At 38.4% G+C, this 23,036-nt stretch overlaps 2 protein-coding genes across 2 annotated transcripts in view; both read left to right on the top strand.

The window, feature by feature from the left end:
- magl (MAX dimerization protein MGA-like) overlaps positions 1-6,599 on the top strand; it is a 45,982-nt gene extending 39,383 nt beyond the window's left edge. Inside the window, exons 23-24 of the mRNA XM_055149621.1 lie at positions 243-600; positions 2,190-6,599. Of these exons, the coding sequence (XP_055005596.1) occupies positions 243-600; positions 2,190-3,049 (1,218 nt within the window). The 3' untranslated portion in view covers positions 3,050-6,599. The remainder of the gene's footprint in view (positions 1-242; positions 601-2,189) is intronic.
- Positions 6,600-8,171: 1,572 nt separating this feature from the next.
- LOC110168278 (mitogen-activated protein kinase-binding protein 1-like) overlaps positions 8,172-23,036 on the top strand; it is a 58,739-nt gene continuing 43,874 nt past the window's right edge. Inside the window, exons 1-4 of the mRNA XM_055149607.1 lie at positions 8,172-8,594; positions 12,245-12,336; positions 17,138-17,200; positions 18,938-18,995. Coding sequence (XP_055005582.1) covers positions 8,493-8,594; positions 12,245-12,336; positions 17,138-17,200; positions 18,938-18,995 — 315 coding nt within the window. The 5' untranslated portion in view covers positions 8,172-8,492. The remainder of the gene's footprint in view (positions 8,595-12,244; positions 12,337-17,137; positions 17,201-18,937; positions 18,996-23,036) is intronic.

The following is a 23,036-nucleotide window of genomic DNA, read 5'->3' as shown; positions in this document are numbered from 1 at the left end:
TCAATTTTGAAATTTTACATGTACATAACGCAAAACAAAAATAAATAAATACAATTAAAAATTAAACCCTCCCACACCTCTCCCCTCTCTCTACACTCAACACACACACACACAAAACTTCACAAAAATTATCGGGCAAACAAACTTTGTGGATTAATGTTTTTTGGGGTTTTTTCTCATTATTCACAATTTGGAGTTTTGTTTGTCTTGTGCATTCAAATTTCACATTATGTCATCTCCAGCCACAGTCTCCATCTAAAACCACTGAAGAACCATCCAAACCTGAACCATCCGAGGCCCAGAGAAAAGCATCAGAGGAGATCCAAGCCACAGCCAAGAACTTCCTCCAACAGCTTCTGACCAAACTCAAACCCATCATTCACAACGCCAAGTTCTGCCACCAGGCGGCGAAGCAGAACCGCGCCGAGCAGGAGAAGGCGATGGGCGTGGCACCAGCAGAAATGCCCACGTCTTCTGTCAACAAGCTGAAGAGCGCTAGATCTAAAAAGGTCAAGATCCCAGTTAATCCCCACACTCTGGCTCTTCCACTGATTCGGTCCAAAGATGGTCGAATAATACTGCCCTCATCGATGAAGCCAGGTGAGTTTTTCTTTTTTTTTTATAAACCTGTGTGAACTGTTAAAGATGCACTATGTAACTTTTCTTAGGGAGGGTCCACTACATGCTTGTCCCCATGGAGAAGTTACTGCTTTACCTATAATATACTATAGCTTTCTTTCACTTATTCAGTTACAGGTGATTTATCGCTAAAATAAAGTTGTATTCTTACATGCGGTTTTAACTTTTAATTTGACCTTGTAGCGTTACTTACTTGGATTTTCATTATCTGCAAGCCATAATCATTAAAATTTCAAGATATAAAGGCTTGAAAGTTTTAGTCTATGTGTCGTGAGTCAATATAATATATGGGTTTGACCTTCTAAAATGACAAAAAATATTGGAACTTTTCCATGATATTCTAATTTTGTATATGGAAATGGATAAACTTAATGTCTTACTGTGAAAGATTCCAGGTAAAGCAATAACCTGAGGTGAGAACTCGAGTCAGACCTGAGTCATTCAGGGTTCTCGCTGTCATGGAAATCCTGGAAAAGTCACAGAAATTGAAAATGTCATTTTCTATGCCTGGAAAAGTCACTAGGTGTCTACTCAACTACAGCGTTCTGTTAAGTTCTCATTAGGCTATTACGATTATTTCTGAATGTACGCACCTTTTGTTTAAAAGAGATGACAATAAATGCACTGACAGTATTTTGAATATTAAAACAGGGTAGCCGCGGGGTCTTAAAAGTCTTAAAAATGTCTTAAATTTCATGTTCCTAAATTAAGGCCTTTAAAAAGTCTTAAATTATGTTGTCCAAGACTTATTTTTTTCACAAAGGCCTAAAATTTCATTAGCCTGCATTGCAATGTTAAATGGAAGGAGGTAAAAAAAACAACGTGAAATCACATAACATTAATGAATGTCTAATTTGAAGTATGCACAAACAATACTTTGGTTTCTGGCTCCGGTGGCAATGAGTAAACCAATCAGTAGAGTGGAGGAAGACGGATGGATCATGGGGAAGTGTAGGTTTAATCCACAGTGGCTTTTAGATTCTAGATCAGTAGTTGATTAGTCATTTTTAGAATTGGATCTGGTGTTTATCGCCCGAGTAATGGGTGCAATGTTGGTCTTTATTTTCATTTAAGTGGTCTTAAAAAGTTCTTTAAAAAGTGTTAAATTTGGGTTAGTCAAACCTGGGGATACACTGTAAAAACTATAATCCCAAACTATAAGGTGAGTGGAAAGGGTTAACATTTCATATTTAGTCCTAAAAGTCTGATCAAATCTACACATGTAAAGTGCCGTAAAATCATGGAAAATTCACTTCAGGTCAAGAAAAAGTTATGGAAAAGTTTTGAAATTGTTTTAAAATGTTGTCACTGAAAAAGAAGGAACCCTGGTAGTTATTTTGAGGACGTGACTTGCTAAAATGGACTTGGGTCTGTGGGAAACCACAGACTTGAGACTTGCGAAACAACAGCTTGGTCCCACCTCTGGCAATAACTCCTTGGATCATTATCCATTAGAAAAGTTACATAGTGCTTCTTTAAAACGAACACAACTTGAACTCACTTTCATACATATTGTACATTATTTTAACCTCTCATTTTGTTTTTTGCAGCTCCTCAAACCTACTACACGCTCACCGTCGCACAGAACAGCGAGCAAAGACCTACGATTGTACTCAAACCGCTGGAGCCAGGATCTGTGCCACAACAAACTATTTTAAATACTTCAACAGACACTGACAATGCGACTGTTCTTACTCAACAGCCCTCTCAGCTAGACCTCCAATCCCCACAACTGACAACAGACTCAACACAACCATATGTTTTTAAATCTCCCTTGGCAAATATTGGATACGTCAATCGGAGCATCTCAAACCAAGCAGCTACCTTGCCTACCTCTCCTCCTAGTACTTCTACTACTAATACTGTTAATACTATGAATTTAACTCCTAACAGTGAACCAAGAACCAACCAAGCGCCAGCAAATCAAGCCAAGTCATTCCCAGTTCTTCCCAATCCTGTTTATAAACCACAAACTTTAACTGCTCCTCCAATGAAACGCGGAAGAGGTCGCCCACGCAAAAACCCACGTCCAGGCAGTTCCCGTACTCCCGAATCCAAACTCGTAATAAAAGAAGATCCGGATTACTCGCCAACGAATTTACAAATAAGTTTATCGCCGTCGAACAAAAGAGCAGCGGCGGGAGTTTCGAGCCCGCAACCTGCGAAAAGAGGCAGGGGGCGGCCTCCGAAAAACAAACTCGAGCTAAGTCCACGGATTGAACTGGAACGTTGTCCAAATTCGTATTCGGAAGTGAAGAAGGAAGAGGAGGAGTGGGACATCGATATCAGCAATGTGCACCTAAACGGGTCGCGTCCTTTAACTCGCGGTTCGTTGGGTAAGGATTTTCCAAGCGCGAAAAAACGTTCCTGGATAGACTTGGAAAGCGAGTTGGACGTGGATATCGAATAAGTATCGTATTTTTTTGTTTGTTTTTGTTTTGAACACTACTGTAGTCTATGCACAGCCCTCGAAACCTCAAACTTGAATGCTGGAACCTCATCTCAGAATTGACTACTGTGCCTTTTACTGATCCAATATTATGGTACAAGAATGTTACTGCAATAAACTCAAACGGTAGGCTTAAAGGGATATTACACTATTTTCTAGGGATGTAACAATAACTGAAATATCGTGATATTGTATCGTCAAAAGTCTCACAATAATATTTCAAACTTATTAATACTAATAACTAATATTTCAAGTCTCTTTACTTAAATTCATTGTTATGATGCAGCAATAGTTAAAACGGGAACTACATAGACCATGATCCTTTGCTGTTGTCATTGCAGACTTAACATTAATAACACTTTAAAATCTTAATTCTTCATATTACAACAGTACAATTATAACACTATTCGTGGTTTTTAAAAAAGGAAGTAAGCAGCATATTCAGTTTTGTTAGCCTCAATAAATATCGTACTGTGAAATTTGGATATCGTTACATCCCTACTATTTTTGGATCTATGTTATAATGTTGTTTTCTTATCAAAAACAGACCTGGAGTTGCTTTTTTTTTTTTTTTTTTTTTCTTAACACATGTTTAACACACAAACCCTGCATATTTATTAGTTAAATTGAGTTCTTCTCTCAAACAGAAAACACTAATTTCCACCTTGTGATGTCATGTGGTAATACATGAAGTGCTCCTCTGTGTTTTTAAATTCCATACATCTTCACTAGAATCATTTGGATCATTTCAGTCCAGGAATTGCCAATCTCTACTAAACAAAAGGTTAAACGGAGCTGTTAACGTACCGTATTTTCCGCACTATAGGGTTCTCTGGATTATAAGACGAACTGTCATTGAATGGTCTATTTTCAAACTTTTTTCACATATAAACCGCACCGGAGTCTAAGGTGTATTAAATGAAACACAACAGTTGGATGGGACTTTGTCTGGCGCGTTCATGGTGACTCTGGGCTTTGTTCAGTTGTGGCGTGTAGGGAGGGTGCTGTCTGGGACCAACGGATTGTCGGCGTCTTCGCAGTGACTCAGTTGTTCAGTCGTGTCTAGAAGTGGCACATTGCACTCGCTTTTTCAGTTCGTTCCTCCGTTTCGTTCCTCGTCGGTGTGGAGTGATGAGTGTGGCTGCGGGTGTTTTTCGCTGTGCGGTCGCTGTCTGCTCCAGATTGTGGGGCACGCAGTCGTTTTTTTGATGGGGGTTGGAGGCTTATGAGCGCGCCCTGTAGTGCGGAAAATACGGTTTCCGCTTCATGACATCACAAGGTGGAACAGTGCATTTTGAGCTTTGGAGATGTAGACAGAATGATAACACCAACTCCAGGTATGTTTTTGAGGAGGTAACAACATTATAACATGTCTTAAAGTTCACAAGAGTCAATTTAAAGGTTCACTATGTAACTTTTCTGGAGTGGAGTTTGCCACCTGATTGTTTTCATTAGGTGATAAAAAATGCACAGAAGGGGTAAGCCAAAGGTGAACAAAAACATGAATAGATTTATCTCTTAAAAACATTTCATTTCCAGTTGGCCTGCATACAAAGTTTGAGAAACTCTGGTCCAGAATGCCCCACAGTATGGCATTACATTTATTTCTTTAGCATTCATTCAACTGTAAATGTTTGAATGCTTTAAAATACCTTGGAAAAACATGCATTCTTACTGATAGTGGGGTCGCCTCTCCACAGATCTGATCTGTCTAGACATGAAGATCAAGTTTACCGTATTTTCCGCACTATAGGGTTCTCTGGATTATAAGATGAACTGTCATTGAATGGTCTATTTTCAAACTTTTTTCACATATAAACCACACCAGACTTTAAACGAAACACAACAGCTGGATGAGTCAGTGGGACTTTATTTGGCACGTTCACAGTGACTCTGGGCTTTGTTCAGTTGTGGCGTGTAGGGAGGGTGCTGTCTGGGAACACTGGATTGTTGCCGTGTTCGCAGTGACTCAGTTATTCAGTTGTGGTTAGAAGTGGCACATTGCACATTTTTCAGTTAATTTCTCCGTTCCGTTCCTCGTCCGCTTGGAGTGATGAGTGTGGCTGCGGGTGTTTGTCGCTGAGCGGTCCCTGTCTGCTCCGTGCGTGTTTGCCTGCGCTGTGGGTGGTGCGGCTTTGTAGTTTACTGAAGTCGTGCTGGGACACCCGAGTGGATTCGTGTATAGGGTGCTCTGGATTGTGGGGCGCACAGTCATTTTTTGATGGGGCTGGAGGCTTTTGAGCGCGCCCTATAGTGCGGAAAATACGGTAATGTCATACTGTAGAAAATGTCAAATCCATATTGCTTGTAGAGGGTTTGGCACCTGCTCATCTCCATGGAGAAGTTACATAGTACATCTTTAAACATTGGGAAATGATCTCTGCGTTTGGTCCATTTCTCATTTCTAGGAACAATGGGCGTGTGGGACCCATCCTTAGACCTTGAGCTAAAATCCGGATCAGGAGTATTGGAAAATTTGCCTTCTATGCTTGACCCATACACAGGGAGAACATGCAAATTCCACACTGAAAGACCTTAATTATGGAAATCAAACTTGAAAACCCTCTTGCTACGAGGCGCAGTGCAGCTTACTAAACACATGTTACTTGGGGAAGAAAAGTAGGAAAGTCGACGTGAACTGGCTTTCTGAATGTAAACAAGCGATGGTACCTTTAGCAATGTATTATAAGCTAATTTATCGATTTGTCCACTTATGTTTATTTAGGTTAAAATCACTGACCAGATTAAGTCTTGAATTGAAATCATTGTTTAAAACATCTACTATTTTGTCTAATTGTTAAATGTCTTATATTACACTATTTTCTAATCTGTTATAATGTTTCCTCATCACAAACGGACCTGGAGTTGTGTTTTGTTTTGTTTTATTCACACATATTTAACTCATAAACTTGCATTTTTAGGCTGAGTTCATCTCTCGAACAGAAAACACTCTGCTCCACCTTGTGATGTCATGTGGTAATACGGGAACTGCTCCACTGTGTTTTGAAACTCCAAACATCTTCAATAGAATCATTTGGATGATTTCAGACCTGGAATTGCCACTGAACAGTTACTTTTTACTTTTTGTTAACTTGAAAACTACCACTTCATGACATCACAAGGTGGAACTGAGCACAATAAAGGGTTACTCAAACGTTTGAATGAAACAAAACACAACTCCAGGTCTGTTTTTGAAGAGGAAACAACATTATAACATGGCTCAAACCTCACAAGAGTCAATATAAGACCTTTAACCATTCTGAGAACTAATTTAATTTTTGACTAACTTTGTGATCAATGTTACATCTGTAGCACTTTGTTGGGCGCAAGTGCACTTATTCCTGTAAAAGTCAAACCACAATGAGAGCCATATAGAGCGACTGAAACTGTTGTATGTAAATATGTATTTCTTTTAAATGAATTTTTCTCCAGACAGTGTTTTAAGACCTGGTTCCTTTGGTTGGGACAAATCAAGTGGCCTTTAACAATGAATAAAACGTATGTATTATAACCTGTGTCTAATTTTCAGTTGTAGAGTACACCATTTCAAGTGAGTTAGAATGACGTGAGTCCATAATTTTTCATCTTGCTTGAGTTGCTTTGACAGTTCAACCTATAATTATTTCACTTGATTTAAAGGGCTTATATTACGCTATTTTCTGATCTGTGTTACGTTTCCTTATCACAAACAAACCTGGAGTTGTGTTTATATTTATAGTCCATATTTAGGCTGATTTCTTCTCAAATGTAAAACACTGCACTTCCACATAATACAGGAAGTACTCCATTATGTTTTTAAACTCCATACACCTTCACTAGAATTATTTAAACAAAAGGTAAAAGGTAACTGTTAAACTGAAAACTACCACTACATGACATCACAAGGTGGAGCAGCTGGTGATGTAAACAGAGTAATAATAAAGAGTTACTTAAACACAACACAACAAAACAATTCCAGGTCTGTTTTTGAGGAGGTAACAACAGTATAACCTGACTTAAATCTCATAAGACTGTTTTGTTTACTATAGGATGTTGGCTCATTCTCAGTCTATACAGCATCTGGTTATGCTATGCTTATATCAGGGAATATCGCCTGGTAAACTACATAGACAGAGAGAGCGACTTGAAAATGTATTATTATGTAAAGCTAATTTAATACAAAGTAATAGCCTATAAAGGTAAAATTACATTAATTTGCTTTAAGTTAAAATGGTAAGGAAAATTCCAAGACACTAAGCCATTTTGCTGGTTATATGTAGAAAAAATGTAAGTCTTTAATTGACACTGACCAGGTTTATGATGGTGTGAACAGAACTGACATTACACCTTTTCTGCAAATGAATGTGATTGGTTTATTTACAGCGCTGGTGACTTAAGTTGGCAACTGTTGTCTTGTGTTCTTACCGATGGTAAATGAGGAATTACTCATTACTTTTTTCTTTTTTTTTTACTTAAATAAAAGGTACAGATACCGGGGCAAAACAATACTCAAGTAAAAGTATCACATTAAAAAATGTACTTGAAGAGTAAAAGTATTTCACTGAGATTTTCAGATCTATTAAGGCTTCAAATGTAGTGTTTTTGATAAAGATTTGTGCTGAATTTTGTTCAACAGAAACAAATTAATTGATTGTTGCTGTTGTTTTCTAGCTGTTTTGTTTTGTATATTTTTGTTTGCTTAAATTATGATCTTGATAAAATAAACCCCTCAGTCTCTTTAGCAGTTTCAGATTATAGTATAAAATATGTACTGGAGTACAAATATATATATATATATATATATATATATATATATATATATATATATATATCACTTTTTTTTTTTTTTTTTTACTTAAGTACAGTACTTTACTTCTTTACTTTGATACGTTCCACCACTGCTACCTCGCTTACTTTATTTGATTAACTTAAATTAAAGCCTTTTTGGAGTAATTAATCACTCTCATTTCGTTCTCTAAAGCAGCGCCCCTCCTTGTCGCTAATCGCATTAACTGCACCGCCACTGCTTTAAACCAAAACATTGAAACTTGACGTAATCTTGCGGGGGGCGTAGATTAAAAAAAAACTTTTGGACACGCCCACCACAAATCTATATATTTCTCAAAGTGTGGATGAAATGGACCTGGAGAACGGTTGAAGAAATCTTAAGGTTAAAGTGGTTTGAGAAACAGCCCGTGCGTTAACCTGGGGGATTAGCGCGCACACGTCCAGACCGCACTAGAAACACAGCGGCACTTTATCCACTAAGAACCCGGTACAGCTCGCCTCTGGGTGAGGAGGATCAGCCCGGGAGCTCGCTCACTTGTTCGGGGGAAAGAGTGGACGGTGAGCTCGTTCTTGCAGTTAGCTTTGGTCGGTTGTGAAGTTGCACCACCAGCAGCGCCAGGGGGCTTCTGCGCGCACCATGCCCGGCGATGGCTTCACCTTCCGGGGGCGCATCAGGAACCTGCTCCGGTCCCCCTCCACCAAACTGCAGGGGAGCAGGAAGGAGTCTATTAGCAGCCAGGTAAATGTCGCAAAACTTCGTATTCACTGTTTTGCAAAGTGATAGGGACAGTTTTATTAGCCTATTATCTTACCAAAGCAAATCCACGTAGTTGGGTCATCTTTTGATTTATTGTAGGCTATAGCTAGCTTTCTACAGGTAATTTATCTAAAGGGGGGCGTCTGTAAACTAGACACTGACAACTAGACATGAATACTAAATATAGTTTTGATTAAATGCACATGTGTGTTTGCGGTGCATGTCACAAAATCAATTAAAATGCCATATTACGCCATTTTCTAATCTACGGTATAATGCACGTTTCCTTAGTAAAAAAAACAGACCTGTATTTGTGTTTTGTTTCATTCACACGTTATATAACACATAAATCCTGCACATTTAGGCTGAGCTCTTCTCTCATACTGTAAACACTCTGTACCACCTTGTGATGTCATGTGGTAGTGCTTCACTGTGTTTTTAAACTATATACATCTTCACTAGAATCATGTGGATGGATTTCAACCCTGGAATTGCCAATCTTTACTGAATTAAAGGTAAAAGATAGATGATGACTTGAAAACTACCACTTCATGACATCACAAAGTGGAACAGAGCATTTAGAGCTTTGGAGATGTAGACAGACTAATAATAAAGAGTTACTCAAACATTTGTGAATGAAACAAAACGCAACTCCAGGTCTGTTTTTGACGAGGAAACAAAATTATTAACATAAAACTAAAAGCTCACAAGAATAAATTTTGCGTATTATATAACCTTTAAATAGATAGCCTGTTGATTTAATTGTCCATTTAATTATCTTCCTGGATACTGTTGTGTGCTATTATGTCCCTGATTAGAAATAATGGGAAATCCTTATCTGTTTGGTTTACCTGTCATACAGTACAAACTAACCTGGTTTTATCAATGGGCTGTTTGAGAGAGAGCAGACTGAACAGATGGTGCATCACAGGCTCCTGTCACTGCCACACTTTGAACAGGTCAAATACTAACGGACTAACAGGGCTGTGTGATGTGACAAAAACATGCATCTGAAAAATTTATATGATTGCAGCTGTATTATTTAAAACATACAAATGCTTTTATTACAAGTCCTATGCAAATTTACTTGTGAGCTTTTAGCCCTGTTATAATACGAGAAAACACAGGGACATCACATCAGCCATTTTGGTAGGCAATAAGCATCTGTATCAACAAGTCAACATCAACATCGTCAACAGTTATCGGCGTACAACATCAACAATCGTCATGCAACAGTACAACATCAACATCGTCAACAGTTATAGGCGTACAACATCAGCAGTCGTCATACAACAGTACAACATCAACATCAACAATCGTCATACAACAATACAACATCAACATCAGCAATCGTCATGCAACAGTACAACATCAACATCAGCAATCGTCATACAACAATACAACATCAACATCAGCAATCGTCATGCAACAGTACAACATCAACATCAGCAATCGTCATACAACAATACAACATCAACATCAGCAATCGTCATGCAACAGTACAACATCAACATCAACATCGTCAACAACAACATCAACATCAGCAATCGTCATGTAACAGTACAACATCAACATCAGCAATCGTCATACAACAGTACAAACATCAACATCAGCAATCGTCATGTAACAGTACAACATCAACATCAGCAATCGTCATGTAACAGTACAACATCAACATCAGTAATCGTCATGCAACAGTACAACATCAACATCAGTCAATCGTCATGCAACAGTACAACATCAACATCAGCAATCGTCATGCAACAGTACAACATCAACATCAGCAATCGTCATACAACAGTACAACATCAACATCAGCAATCGTCATACAACAGTACAACATCAACATCAGCAATCGTCATACAACAGTACAACATCAACATCAGCAATCGTCATACAACAGTACAACATCAACATCGTCAACAGTTATCGGCGAGTTTTAACTTTTCAAAGTAAAGTTTTTGATCCTCAACATTCGGTGACTTAGAGTAAGATGTCAAAGTCATGTCAGAACAATTAAATGCAAAGCCTACTTCAAAGTAAGAGGAGTTATCTCATGACAGACATACAACTGTCAACACAAACAAGCGGCCCCACTGACTTTTTGTCAAACAGCCACTGTGCACGTGCTGATGTAATCAAAAACAAAGTTTTCTCATATACTGTTACCTCCTAAAAAACAGACTCGGAGTTGTGTTTTGTTTCATTTACACATGTTTGAGTTACCCTTTATTACCTCCGCCAAGGAGGTTATGTTTTTGGCGGTGTTTGTTTGTCTGTTTGTTTGTTTGTTTGTTTGTCTGTTAGCAACATAACTCAAAAAGTTATGGACCGATTTTGATGAAATTTTCAGGATTTGTTGGAAATGTGAAAAGGAAGAACTGATTTCATTTTGGGGGTGATCCGGAAGAAATCCTGGATTCTGGATCACTTTGAAATTTTAGTTAACATTGTGGTAAATGGGGCCAAAAATTTTGTTTCTCAATATCTCGGTTAATTATTGACCAAACCCCATGAAATTTGACTCAGGGATGGACAATGGGATCCTCTTTCATATTCCAAAGGCTGATCCGGATCTGATCCAGAAGACTGATTTTATCGCAATTTATATAAAAAATGGGGGTGGTCCTTGGCGGAGGTCTGCGCTCTCTGACTGCTTTTCTAGTTATCAGTTTGTTTTAGAGCTGATTTTAAGATTTTATTGTTTGTTTTTAAAGCTTTGAAAGGACTGGTCCTACATTAAATCTCGGACCTCATCCAGATTTACTCCCCTGCGTGCTCTAAGGTCCGAGGGCCAGCTCCAGCTCGTGGTGCTTAAGACAAGACTTAAAACCAGGGGAGACGGGGCCTTCTCTGTGGCTGGGCCCTAAGCTCTGGAACGCTGTGCCCCCCCACGTCCCAATAGCAGAGTGTTTTAAGTCTCGTTTTAAGACCCACTTCACTTCTTCAGTTTTTTAACACCACATGAGTTGTGTGTTCCTCTGTGTCTTTTATTTATTTTTATGTTTTTTAGCTTTTTATCATTTATTCATATTCTTGCTCTTATTTGATTTGAGTAGTTTTATTGTCTTAACGTAGTGGAGTTAAGTAGAGCTTTATTTTCTACTTCTATTGGATTTGTTTTACTTGTATTGTGCAGCACTTTGGAAACTGTTTTGTTTATGAAATCTGCAATAGAAATAAAGTAGTTTGGATTGGAGTAGTCTGGCTACATCTCCAAAGGTCAAAATGCTCTGTTCCACTTTTTGATGTCATGAAGCGGTAGTTTTCAAGTTAACAGCTACTTTTTGCCTTTTGTTTATTAAAGATTGACAATTCCAGGGATGAAATTATCCAAATGATTCTAATAAAAGTGTGTGGAGTTAAAAACACAGTGGGGCTCTTCTTGTATTAACACATGAAATCACAAGGTGGAACATGAAGTGTTTTCTGTTTGAGAGTCTAAATTGGCAGGATTTGTGTGATCAGAACTTAACTCCAGGTATGTTTTGATCAGTAAATATCACAACATGGGCTCTTCAGTGATCTCATATATAAATATAAAATGAAAATCTCGTCAGATCTTTGAAGCAGGTTGGTTCTGGTTAGTGCTACTGCTTTGATATCATATAAACTACTGTATGTATTTTCAGGTAACACTGGAGAGGGTACTGGGGGTCACGACCACAGGAAACAGCGGTTTGACCTGTGACCCCTGCTCCGGCCTGGTGGCGTATCCAGCTGGGTGAGCACACACAACCACAGTGTCTCCACGTCAGACTTATCTAAACCATCAAATGTCTGTATTCTTATCACGTCCTTATCCTGTATCAGCCTCTTCTGACAGTGTGGATCTCTGTGCATCTTTGTTTACTCTATTGAGCTTTGCGGAAATAAGAATTCAATATCATCTGTAACTGATAGCGTTTTCTTAAAGGCACTGTACCTGATTTTAACTGGCTTAAAAATCTGAAAAACAAGACTTCCTCACTTTCCTAACGCACAGGCCTGTCACGATAATTACTATATCGACTTAAGGTTCCAGGGCCGTCGACAGAAATTTGGGGGCCGGGGCAAAAAATCTTACATGGCCCCCCCTCAAATATAAATGAATACGAAAAGGGTCCAATTCTGGGCTCAATATATGAAAGCTGGAAGTATATTTTTTTGGGTCAGTATTTATTCCATGTACATTTTCTTTTCACTAATGGGAGGTTTTTGGTTATTTTTTGGCTATGTGATAAGAATTCATATAAGGTTGAATTAATACCTTTTATGACTCAATACTGAGGCAAAGTAAGGACAAAATTGTCTCATTTATTGCGGTTCATGTATTGCAGCTCATGATTTTTTAACAATATTGTAGATTTAGAATAGTTTTTTTAATAATAATAATGCATCAGTTTTATATAGCGCTTTTTTGGACACTCAAAGACGCTTTTCTCTGTGGCATAAATTAGTTTCAATATTTGCTATATTTACTTCAGCAATTTATTGAACTTCAAAATTTGCTATTGTGACAGGCCTACTAACCCTTTACTAGTATTCTAATTATTCAGCGTGTTGCGTTTGTAAGAAGTTTCCACAACATTCAGACACCACAGCAGAGATTTGCCGTCATGGTAATGCAACAACAACTAGCATGCAGACAATCCACTTCCTGATTCTCAGAAAATAAGACACTTTTTAAACAGATGTAGACAGATTACAGTGGTCTCATTTTGATCCTAAGAGCTGCTTTGCAATATATCTGTACTCAACTATGGCCCCGTCCACACTAGTACGTATTCGAGTCCTTTTTACTATGGATGCAGTGTTCGTCCAATGGAAAATGGCTCCAGAAACGGAACAATCTACTGCCGCCAGCTCCCACGAATTCATCTGAGTACAGATCTGATCCGGCACTGTGTGGATGCCTGAAAACACTGATACACTGATGTAGGTCTATGCGCTGCAAAGTAATTCACCGCCAAAACACTAAGAGGCCAGAATATATGTGCATTCATATATATACGGTCTGTGTGTACGACCTGCAGACGTATAATCTCTGAAAAGTTTCACATGAACCATCTCGAACGCGATAGAAGCACAGAACAGACTCACCATGAGCAGAACACCCCTCTGTCACAGAAAGAACACTCATATTCCACTGAGTCATGTCCTTTAGTCCGACAGAAGCTGACCCACATTAGCGCACAATAGCGAGCTGTTTTTTGAGCACTCAGTATATACAAATGAGCCATGTGGTTTTAAGTTTCGTTTCTGTAAAACGTAAACAAATATACGCAAAGCTGTGTGGATAGGATTCATTTCTGATACTGTGATACGGTGATACAGTGATTCGTTTCAGTGTAAATGTAACCTATATGGACAAAAATCTAATTATCAAAACATAGAACTCAAAATGGTTGGTTTTTACCTTGTGATATCATTAGGTGGTGGCATTTTTGAGTCCACTAGCTAGGTATACCTCCTAAGAATGAATTAAAGGCTCATTGTGTCACTTTTATGTTATGTTTAGGTGTCTATTAAATGCTTTTCTTCATGAAGATGTTATTGCTTTGTCTGAAATGTTTCACATTATGGCACTGAACCTTTATATCATTATGGAATCAAAACCAAACCAAGTTACAGATCAGATCTGTGGAGAGGCGACCACACTCACTCAGAATGTCTGGGTTTTTTTTTTTTAGGTATTTTTGAGCTATAAAATCACCTGTAATTGAATAAATGTAAGGTAAATCTGTTTAATGTCATACTGTGGAACATTCCAGGCAGAGCAATGCCATATCCATAGAAACAAGAAAGTGAAGAACCCTCATCCAAAAAGTCACATAATGCACCTTAGAAATAAGATGCATTTTTCTACACAATTAATTGAGAGGCTAATAGTATAAATTAATGATTACTACTTGATTCATCGCTTATGTAGAGATCTTTATTAGTCTAATTATAGCCTATTACTTTGTACCTTGTAATTTATGGCTGTCAGGCAGTATAATACACAGCAGTAATTATCTGCAGTATCAAGTAATGCAAACAGTTATTAAGTTAACAATATATTCAATGTACAGTTATGGTTAAAAGTAAATTATTGGCTAATTTGGACAAGAGGAATACACAGTTGCTATAATGTAGAACACACTTGGTTGTTATTTATTTAAAGGTTTGATATTACACAAAATTGACTCTTGTGAGCTTTGACATGTTAGTTAGAATATTGTTACCTCCTCAAAAACATACATGGACTTGTGTTTTGTTTCATTTGTATGTTTGAGTAACCCTTTATTATTCGTCTGTCTACATCTCCAAAGCTCTAAATGATTCTAATGAAGGTGTACGGGCGTTTAAAAGCGCAGTGAAGAACTTCCTGTAATACCACATGACATCACAAGTTGGAACGGAGCCTAAATCTGCAGGGTTTGTGCATTGAACATGTGTGAATGAAACAAAACACAACTCCGGGTATGTTTGTGATGAGGAAACAACATTATGGGTCTTTTAATGCATGAATGGCCGTTGCTGTTTGCTGTCATTCTAATCCTTCAGAAATACTTAAGCAGGTCACAGAATGTAGTTTAATTAGGAATCAATGCAGATTAGTTAAATTAAGCTCATGTCTAAACACCTTTGTTCAGTGCCTCCTTTTTAATCCTGTTACATCACTGTGTATATTTTTCGAAGGCCAAGGTGCTTTTGGAATGTAAAGGGCCCATATTATGCTGTTTTCTGATCCATGTTATAATGTTGTTTCCTCATCACAAACAGACCTGGAGTTGGGTTTTGTTTCATTTTAATACACAAACTTTGCATATTTAGGCTGAGTTTTTCTCTCAAAAAGAAAACACTTGAACCCGTCTTGTGATGTCATGTGGTAATACAGGAAGTGCTCCACTGTGTTTTTAAACTCCACACACCTTCACTAGAATCATTTCCATCACAAGGTGGAACAGAGCATTTTGAGATTTGAGATGCAGACAGACTAATAATACAGCCACCATTGTCATGTAATTGTGAAACACAGCATTTTAAGTTTTGAAAACCTGATAATGTATGCAAATGTTTGTCTGCTGTTTAAGATCATTTGTGATGCTGCTGCTCCTTCGCGAAAATAGTTTGTTTCTGAGCTCTGAAAGCACCTCCCAAGCCGCTCAGTCCACTGTGTGCAGCGAATGCAGGATCCCCAAACGCAGGACAGCATTTGGAAACTTAGCCTTTTCATGTGCAACTGTCTGTCAGTGGAACACGTTACCAACTGAGCTGAGCACAATCATGTACAAACTACAAGACTTTCTCACGCCTAGTGAAACAGTGGCTCCTATAAAACCAAACCTGCACCCATAATGTGGACTGATGAGTGTCTGGAGAGAGTGTGATGTTCTGGAGGGAATGAATTGAATGATGATTCGATAAGCCAAAAATGTTCATTTTGTCTTCTTATGTACTTTAACTTTTTGGGTTCTTTTTAAAAACAATACAGTAAAGTGTATTTACCTTGTTGACATGTTTCAGCTGTTAGCTGCAAACCATCTTCAGAACAGTCACCGGTGTTGGTGTTGACGTGTCGTATATCAGCTGTTGTTACTTCCTGTAGGCGTGGTCAGCCTGATGGACCTGGCAGGTTGCTCAGACTGACCACGCCTCCCGGTGCCAGATGGTCTCAGGAGGAGGGTGTCCCAGGTGTGTGAAAGGAGGAATGCTCCATCATCATGGTTGCTGTTCGTGCCTCATTTCCTGATTTCAATGGCCTCCCTGATCCAGAGTTTGAACTTGTTGTTCCACATTATGGATTGGGACGGGGCTCGGGTCATTGGATCGGAAAACAACAAGTTCAAATGCTGGATCAGGGAGGATACTGAAAATCAGGAAACGAGGCATGGACAACGTTAACTGTGATGATGGAGCGTTCCTCCTTTCACACACCTGGGACACCCCCCTCCAGGGAACACTGAGCGACAGGTCAATCAGGCTGACCATGTTTACAGGAAGTAACAACAGCTGATATACAACACATAACGTAAGGTAACAACAAGGTAAATACACTTTACTGTACAGTTTTTTTTTTGTTTTTTTTTAAAAAAGAACCCAAGGAGTTAAAGTGATTTTGATAAGGATGATGATTTTAAGCTGCTGAGAGAACTTTGTGTGAATGAGGATCCAGAATTCTTATGATGCTCCAGTCATAAAGACATTCTCTTTATACGTTTGATGTTATGAACTATAACATCAACCTGCCCAGGGACGACAGCTGGAAATGAGCACTTGTGCTTCAACCTAGAACAATGCATCTCTCCTGTTAAGGTTAATGTATATTGTGCACTGTCCGTGTCTCATTAAAATAAATAAAATAAACTAAAACAGGACTACTTAAATGTGTGAATGAAACAAAATACAACTCCAGGTCTGTTTTTCAGGAAGTAACAACATTCTAACATGACTTAAAGCTCACACGAGTCAATTTAGCATAATATAGGATCTAATCATTTTTTTAAAAATATATAATGAATCATGAATTTTTCCTTGTTTTCTTGTTTTCCTCTATTCAGATGTGTGGTCGTCCTTTTGAACCCTAAGAACCACCGTCAGCAGCACATCATCAACACTTCAGGGTGAGTCACATTTGAACTGAGCTGTGCAAAATGACAAGAAAACAGGTCTAATTACTCTAATCTAATTATGATCTAATTACCCATTTTTAATACTTTACTGAATCCTCTTCAGTGAATAGATGAGACTGGATTCGTTACAGACTGACATGAGGACAGGAGACAATATTACAGTGCTAATCCTGATATGCGTCAATCAACTCTTGGCACGTTAAGGGAATTTTTTTAACAGTGCATTTATTAACTTGTGATTCGTAAGCTAATTCAAGTTATTGTCTTAAAATGTGTATTGGTACCAAACCTAAAAATCTACCTATGAGTACCAATAGTTAACCTGGCGCAGCGCATGGCAGACTGATATGTGTGTCACTGTGAATTGAGTTCTACACATTATCAGTCTGGAAATTCTCTCACTGAAAATGCAGAAAGTCATGGTGAATATTAAGATCTGATGGTCAAAGTGTCACAACAGCGGAACAAGATGAAAAATCAAACTTAAGTTAAATCCAGTTGAGAGAAAAGTAGACATCTTCCCTGTCCACATATGCGCAAAGCGCTTCCCTTCTGCACATTTTTCATAAACAACCGTATTTTTTGGACTATAAATTGCTCTGGATTATAAGTCATACTAGCCAAAAAATGCCTAATGAAGAAGAAAAAAAAACATATAAGTTGCACTTTTTGGGGGAAATTTATTTTATAAAATCAGAGACCAGGAACCGCCATTTCATGTTGAAAGGCAAGTTCTAGTAATAACAAAAGAACAACAGGCTGTTAACGTCACATATGAACAGTTACCAAACTCTTTATCTCACTCCAAATCACTAAATCCATTCAATTCTTCATCCTCGGTGTCACTTCTGAGCAACACCGCGACCTCCGGAGGTAAACAGAGCATGGCTTCCTCTTCTGTGTAGCTGTCGTCAGACTCAGCATCAGTTCCAGTTGATTAAATATTTAATTATTAATTTAATTATTCTGGCCTTTCTGAATCCCGATAGGATGGTTTTGTTTGTCTTTATGTTTGTTTACATGTAAAATTTTCAGTGGTACAGAAGTAATGGTGCGATCAACAGATATGATACAGACAGGACAGAGGCTCTTTCTGCAGGAGACATGTGCAGTAGAGTGAAGTGACAGTGGTATAGGAGTAATAGGAGCAGCAGGTACTGACACACAAGCCTAGAGCGCCTGTCAGCTGTCAGTGTGAACATTTTAATATATAAGTAGCACCAGAGTATAAGTTGCAGGAAACACCAAAACCATGAAAAAATGTGACTTATAGTCTGAGAAATACGGTAAATATTCTGTACTGAAGTTAAAATAGGCTGAGGTACGTCTGTCGATGTTGCCATGTTTGTTTTGGTTCATATGGGCACAAACCTCAGTGCTGCAACGTGATTGGCCGCCCACCACCTGTCGCACCCTATCACACCAGTGAGGCCGAATGGATTCTTGTGTATTTGTGAACTCACAAACATCACAAGAATTCATTTTACTGTGAAGGATTAGCAAATACTCACCTCATTTTATTTCAGGCGAGGGGTATCTGTATAATGCACATTCATCATGAGGCATAGATAAGCACAGATATATTTTTTGGCTGATTATACAGTAACAATAACTTGATATAGGCTGTATAAAGTAGGAGACATTATTCAGCTCTATTCAAAACCCTTATTAAACCTTCACATCTCCATATTTGAATTTGCATTGATCTGTGTGTCTCTCTCTCCACAGAAAGACCATCACAGCCCTGTCCTTCTCCCCTGATGGAAAGTACCTGGTCACTGGAGAGGTACGTCTTTAACACTGCCACTGTGCTACTTGTTTCCATGTGACTCTCATCGACAGTGTATCAGATTGTATAAAACTGTCCGGCTCTGGCTCTTGCTTCTTTATGGTTCTCTCATCCAGCAAAATGCCTTCTAAAATTTAAAAGCACTATTATTCAGCATTGATTTTTCTAAAGTGGCTGCTTTTACAAGGAGATAAAAGTCAAGTACAGACCCGCGAAAGATGCAGTATGTAACTTTTCTAGTGGAGGGTCTGCCACCTGCTTGGAGATATTCGTAGGAAAGTTCCACAGTATTGAGCTTATCTGTCTTCATGGAGACAAGCAGCCAGTGCCATCACTTTACAGCCCTGTAGATCAGTAGGTTTTATGCAATACTGTGGAACATTTTAAACAAACAGGTCTCTGGAGACAAGTAGACAACAGACATACAACCTTCTAGAAAAGTTCCATAGTGCAACTTTAAAACTGTCCACATGGTCCACAGTTGATCTTTCTTCACTGGACCTTGTTTTCCAGATTATCTAAGATTAGCAGATTTAGAAACAACAGCTCTGTTAAGGCCACCCACACTGCAGAATTTTTCTGTCTTAAATGATTTTTAAACGTGAGGCAAAAAGTGCACACCACAGACACGAGGAGAATCTTGCGAGACTTAAAATGTCAGATCGCAAAGGGTGCAGCGGGATCTGTCTGCGGACCACAGACTGTAAAGATGTGAGCGCGATCACGTCAGCTGTTTCCTGTCAACAGTAAAACCACTCGCTTTGAGACTCTTAAGTGTTCAAAAGATCAAAGCTCTGCACTTCTAGTTCTAGTCGAAACTGAGTTATTATTTGTGAAATGTGATGCAATAAAAGCATAAAAGACTGTTGATAAAGTCCACAGGAACTAGAGCCACTGTCTGTAATCTGCAGCTTCACCTGTGTGGATGTAAACAGACACGTGAGGAACTACTCTCCCCTTTTTACTTTTAAACAATGCTTCAAACTGGATTAATAGCGTGGTTTTGTGGACTGGATGTCATTATTTGCGGAGGACAGTTTCTATGGATAATGTGGATGAAATGCTGCACTTTAAATATACCACTTTACAAGAGATGAGTTATAATTATTTTCGCTCTTTCCTGAGTTGAGTTTGTATCTTGAGCCTCTGTGTTCGTCACTCCTCTGTCCCTGACGCTCTGTTTTATTGGCTGTTACTGTAGTGTTGCTGATGTTTGGTGGTTACGATCGCAGCCAAAATCGGGCAAATTCTCCTGTAGTGTGTGGCTGCCTTTAGTGAGAAAATTCTGAAGGAAAAAACATTTTTAGAAATAATGAATTCTTTTTCAAGTAACTTTTTATTTATTTTGTGGTAGTCAAAGAAGCATAAATACTATCAATAAGCAGTGGTGGTTCTGGGATTTTTCTGAAACAGAGGTCAGTAAGGGGCCACATGTTACATTCGGGGCCAAGTACAGGGTACATCTAAGCACACAAATGATTAATTCAGTGTGGTGCAAATACAAGCATAGACAGTAAAAAAAGCCCTCCAGAAGTCTGTTTATTCTCCCATTAAGTTGTATTGATGCAATAGGTCTGCTGTTGATTGACAGATCAGAGGCAGATCAGAGGCATTTCAGGGGCCAATCAGATTAGAGGTGGGGCCAGGGCCCCTGTGGCCCCTCCCCTAGAACTGCCCTTGTCAATTAGTAGCACATTCAGTTACTTCTCATGAAAAACTAAAAAGACGTTACAGACATAGTTCAGATGTTTTTCTACCTATAGTGAAAAAAATACGCTAAACCAATATGCACAAAGTCCATCAACTGCTTGTCTCCATAAGGATGTTATTGCTTTGCTGTGAATGTTTCAGAGCATGGCTTTAAACTTGTTTATCTTATTCAACTATGGATGTTTATATTGCCACAAAAATACATTGCATTTTTGCTGTGAACCTCTCTGTAGATCTGATTATTGACTTAGTGACAGTGCCACACTGTTTAAAATTTCTAGCAATGCAATATCAGCTCCATGGAGACAAGCAGTTGGCAGAAAATTTACGGCGTAGGGAGGGGACAATATCTCGTGCCACAAAATCTCACGAGACAAAATTGTCACAAGATGAAAATGATCTCGTGAGACTTTTTTCCCCCCATGGTTTTATGCTTGGATTGGATAAAAAGAGTTCAATAGTGGTGAGTCACATTTTTTTGAGAAGCTGTAGTCCCAAAAAGCACTGCTACAATGACAGCAAAAATAGAGGCCAAAATTGGGATTTGGATTGCACATGTATTTATTATAAAGAATGTCAAAATCTGGTATTGTCTTGTTCTTGTAGTTCCAATCTTGTGTTTTGTATTGTGGAAATTGTATCTCATCCCTATTCCTATTCCTATGAAGAAACGCACAATTGTTATAGTTTCATCTCCTATATTCATGTTCTGTAAAACATTTTTAACCGCTAGCCTAGTATTATGTCGTATAATGCAAAGCTCTTATGTAATTACTGTTTACCATTGACTGCCTGTATGAAGTCCCGTCATGTTTAGCTCTGGTTTGAATAGCACATTGTATCTTAATCCTCCAATCGGAGCCGATTAAAGCCTTCTCTGTGTAAGTGGATGAATGGTTGCCATGACGCCGCAGAGCAAAGTTTGAAAGACCAAAAATAAAGTGACGATTGTGCTCTGCTTTGTACTGAAAAGAGACGTGTGGCTACCCATAATTCAACAGTGCATTAATACTGCCACTCTTGTTCTATGTGGTCATTATAAGTTACTTTGCATGTGTGTGTGTATTATTTTTGTTTTTTTGAGACTTTCTGAGCATAAAACCATCAGGCAGTAGGTAGAGAGCTGCTGGAAAATATTAAAGGTGTAACTTTGCGGTAGATGGTTCGCTTCTCTTCTTCTCTTCATGGAAATGTTATTGCTTTGTCTAGAATGTCCCACAGTATGGCTTTAAACTAATCTATTTCCTCTGAGATAAGCCCCCAATGCCTCCAGGCCAAGTTACAGGTCAGATCTGTGGAGAGGCAATCTCACTCACTATACAAATGCATGTTTTTCGTAATATTTTACCATTAGGCAACAGTAGGTGGCTGCCTAGGGCCCTCGAAGTTGGAGGGGCCCCCAACCGATTGCCCTCCGAGGCCTCAGAGCAATTTGATTTTCTCTCAATATGACATTAAACAAGAGTAGTTTACTTTTAAACAAGAAAACACCATCAAAATAGTATCTGATTGTCAAATCTATTTTAACTGTCAAAGAATTCCCCCCTTTCGCGTTAGAATGTACGAATCAGCTTGACCCTGATAATCATAGCATAATTATAATCATATGTAATGGATGTAAACAAAAATGTAATTGTACTAGCAAAAAAAACCTAAAAAACTTTCAATTCTGGTTATTTAGTAGGCGACCGAACTAATAAGACAAGTTTCCAATCCAACCCACTTTAAATAAAGATGTGCATATATGAACAGTGGGGAAAAACAGACAATAAATATTAAAGAAATACAAAAAAAACCAAAACAAAACAAATCAAAACAAAAAAAACAGTGCATTATAGTGAGGGCCCCAAACTCAAGTTCACCTAGGGCCCCCAAATTGCTAACTCCGCCACTGCCTGTAATTGAATAAATTTAACATAGATGAGTTTAATATCATACTCTGAAACCTTGCAGCCAAAGCAATAATATCTCCATGGAAACAAGCTTGTAGCAGACTCCGTACCAGAAAAGTTACACAGTGCACCTTTAAACACTTTACAAATGAGGTGAAAACTTTACTGGTGAAGGGATTATATTAGAGTGAAAATGGCTAGGGCAAAACAGAGTTAAATTTTTATTGTTGAGAATTCAGAGATTGTAACATTGGCGTACCATATGTTTACCCAAAAGCTTGACAGATTGTTTTCTTTTTTAACTCATAATCCATATTTTGTTGTATGAAACTCACCAAAAAGCAGAAAGTGATATCTTTTGAATGGGCAAAAATACTTCAAAACAGGGATGAAGTCATGTGACACAAGTAAAGTCTTAGAGAAACATGTCACAACA

The sequence above is a fragment of the Boleophthalmus pectinirostris genome, unplaced genomic scaffold, assembly GCF_026225935.1.
Source record: "Boleophthalmus pectinirostris isolate CB_2022bp ecotype Guang Dong unplaced genomic scaffold, ASM2622593v1 HiC_scaffold_13, whole genome shotgun sequence".
In the NCBI taxonomy this organism is placed as follows: Eukaryota; Metazoa; Chordata; class Actinopteri; order Gobiiformes; family Gobiidae; genus Boleophthalmus; species Boleophthalmus pectinirostris.
This window is presented reverse-complemented; position numbering and strand designations above follow the sequence as displayed.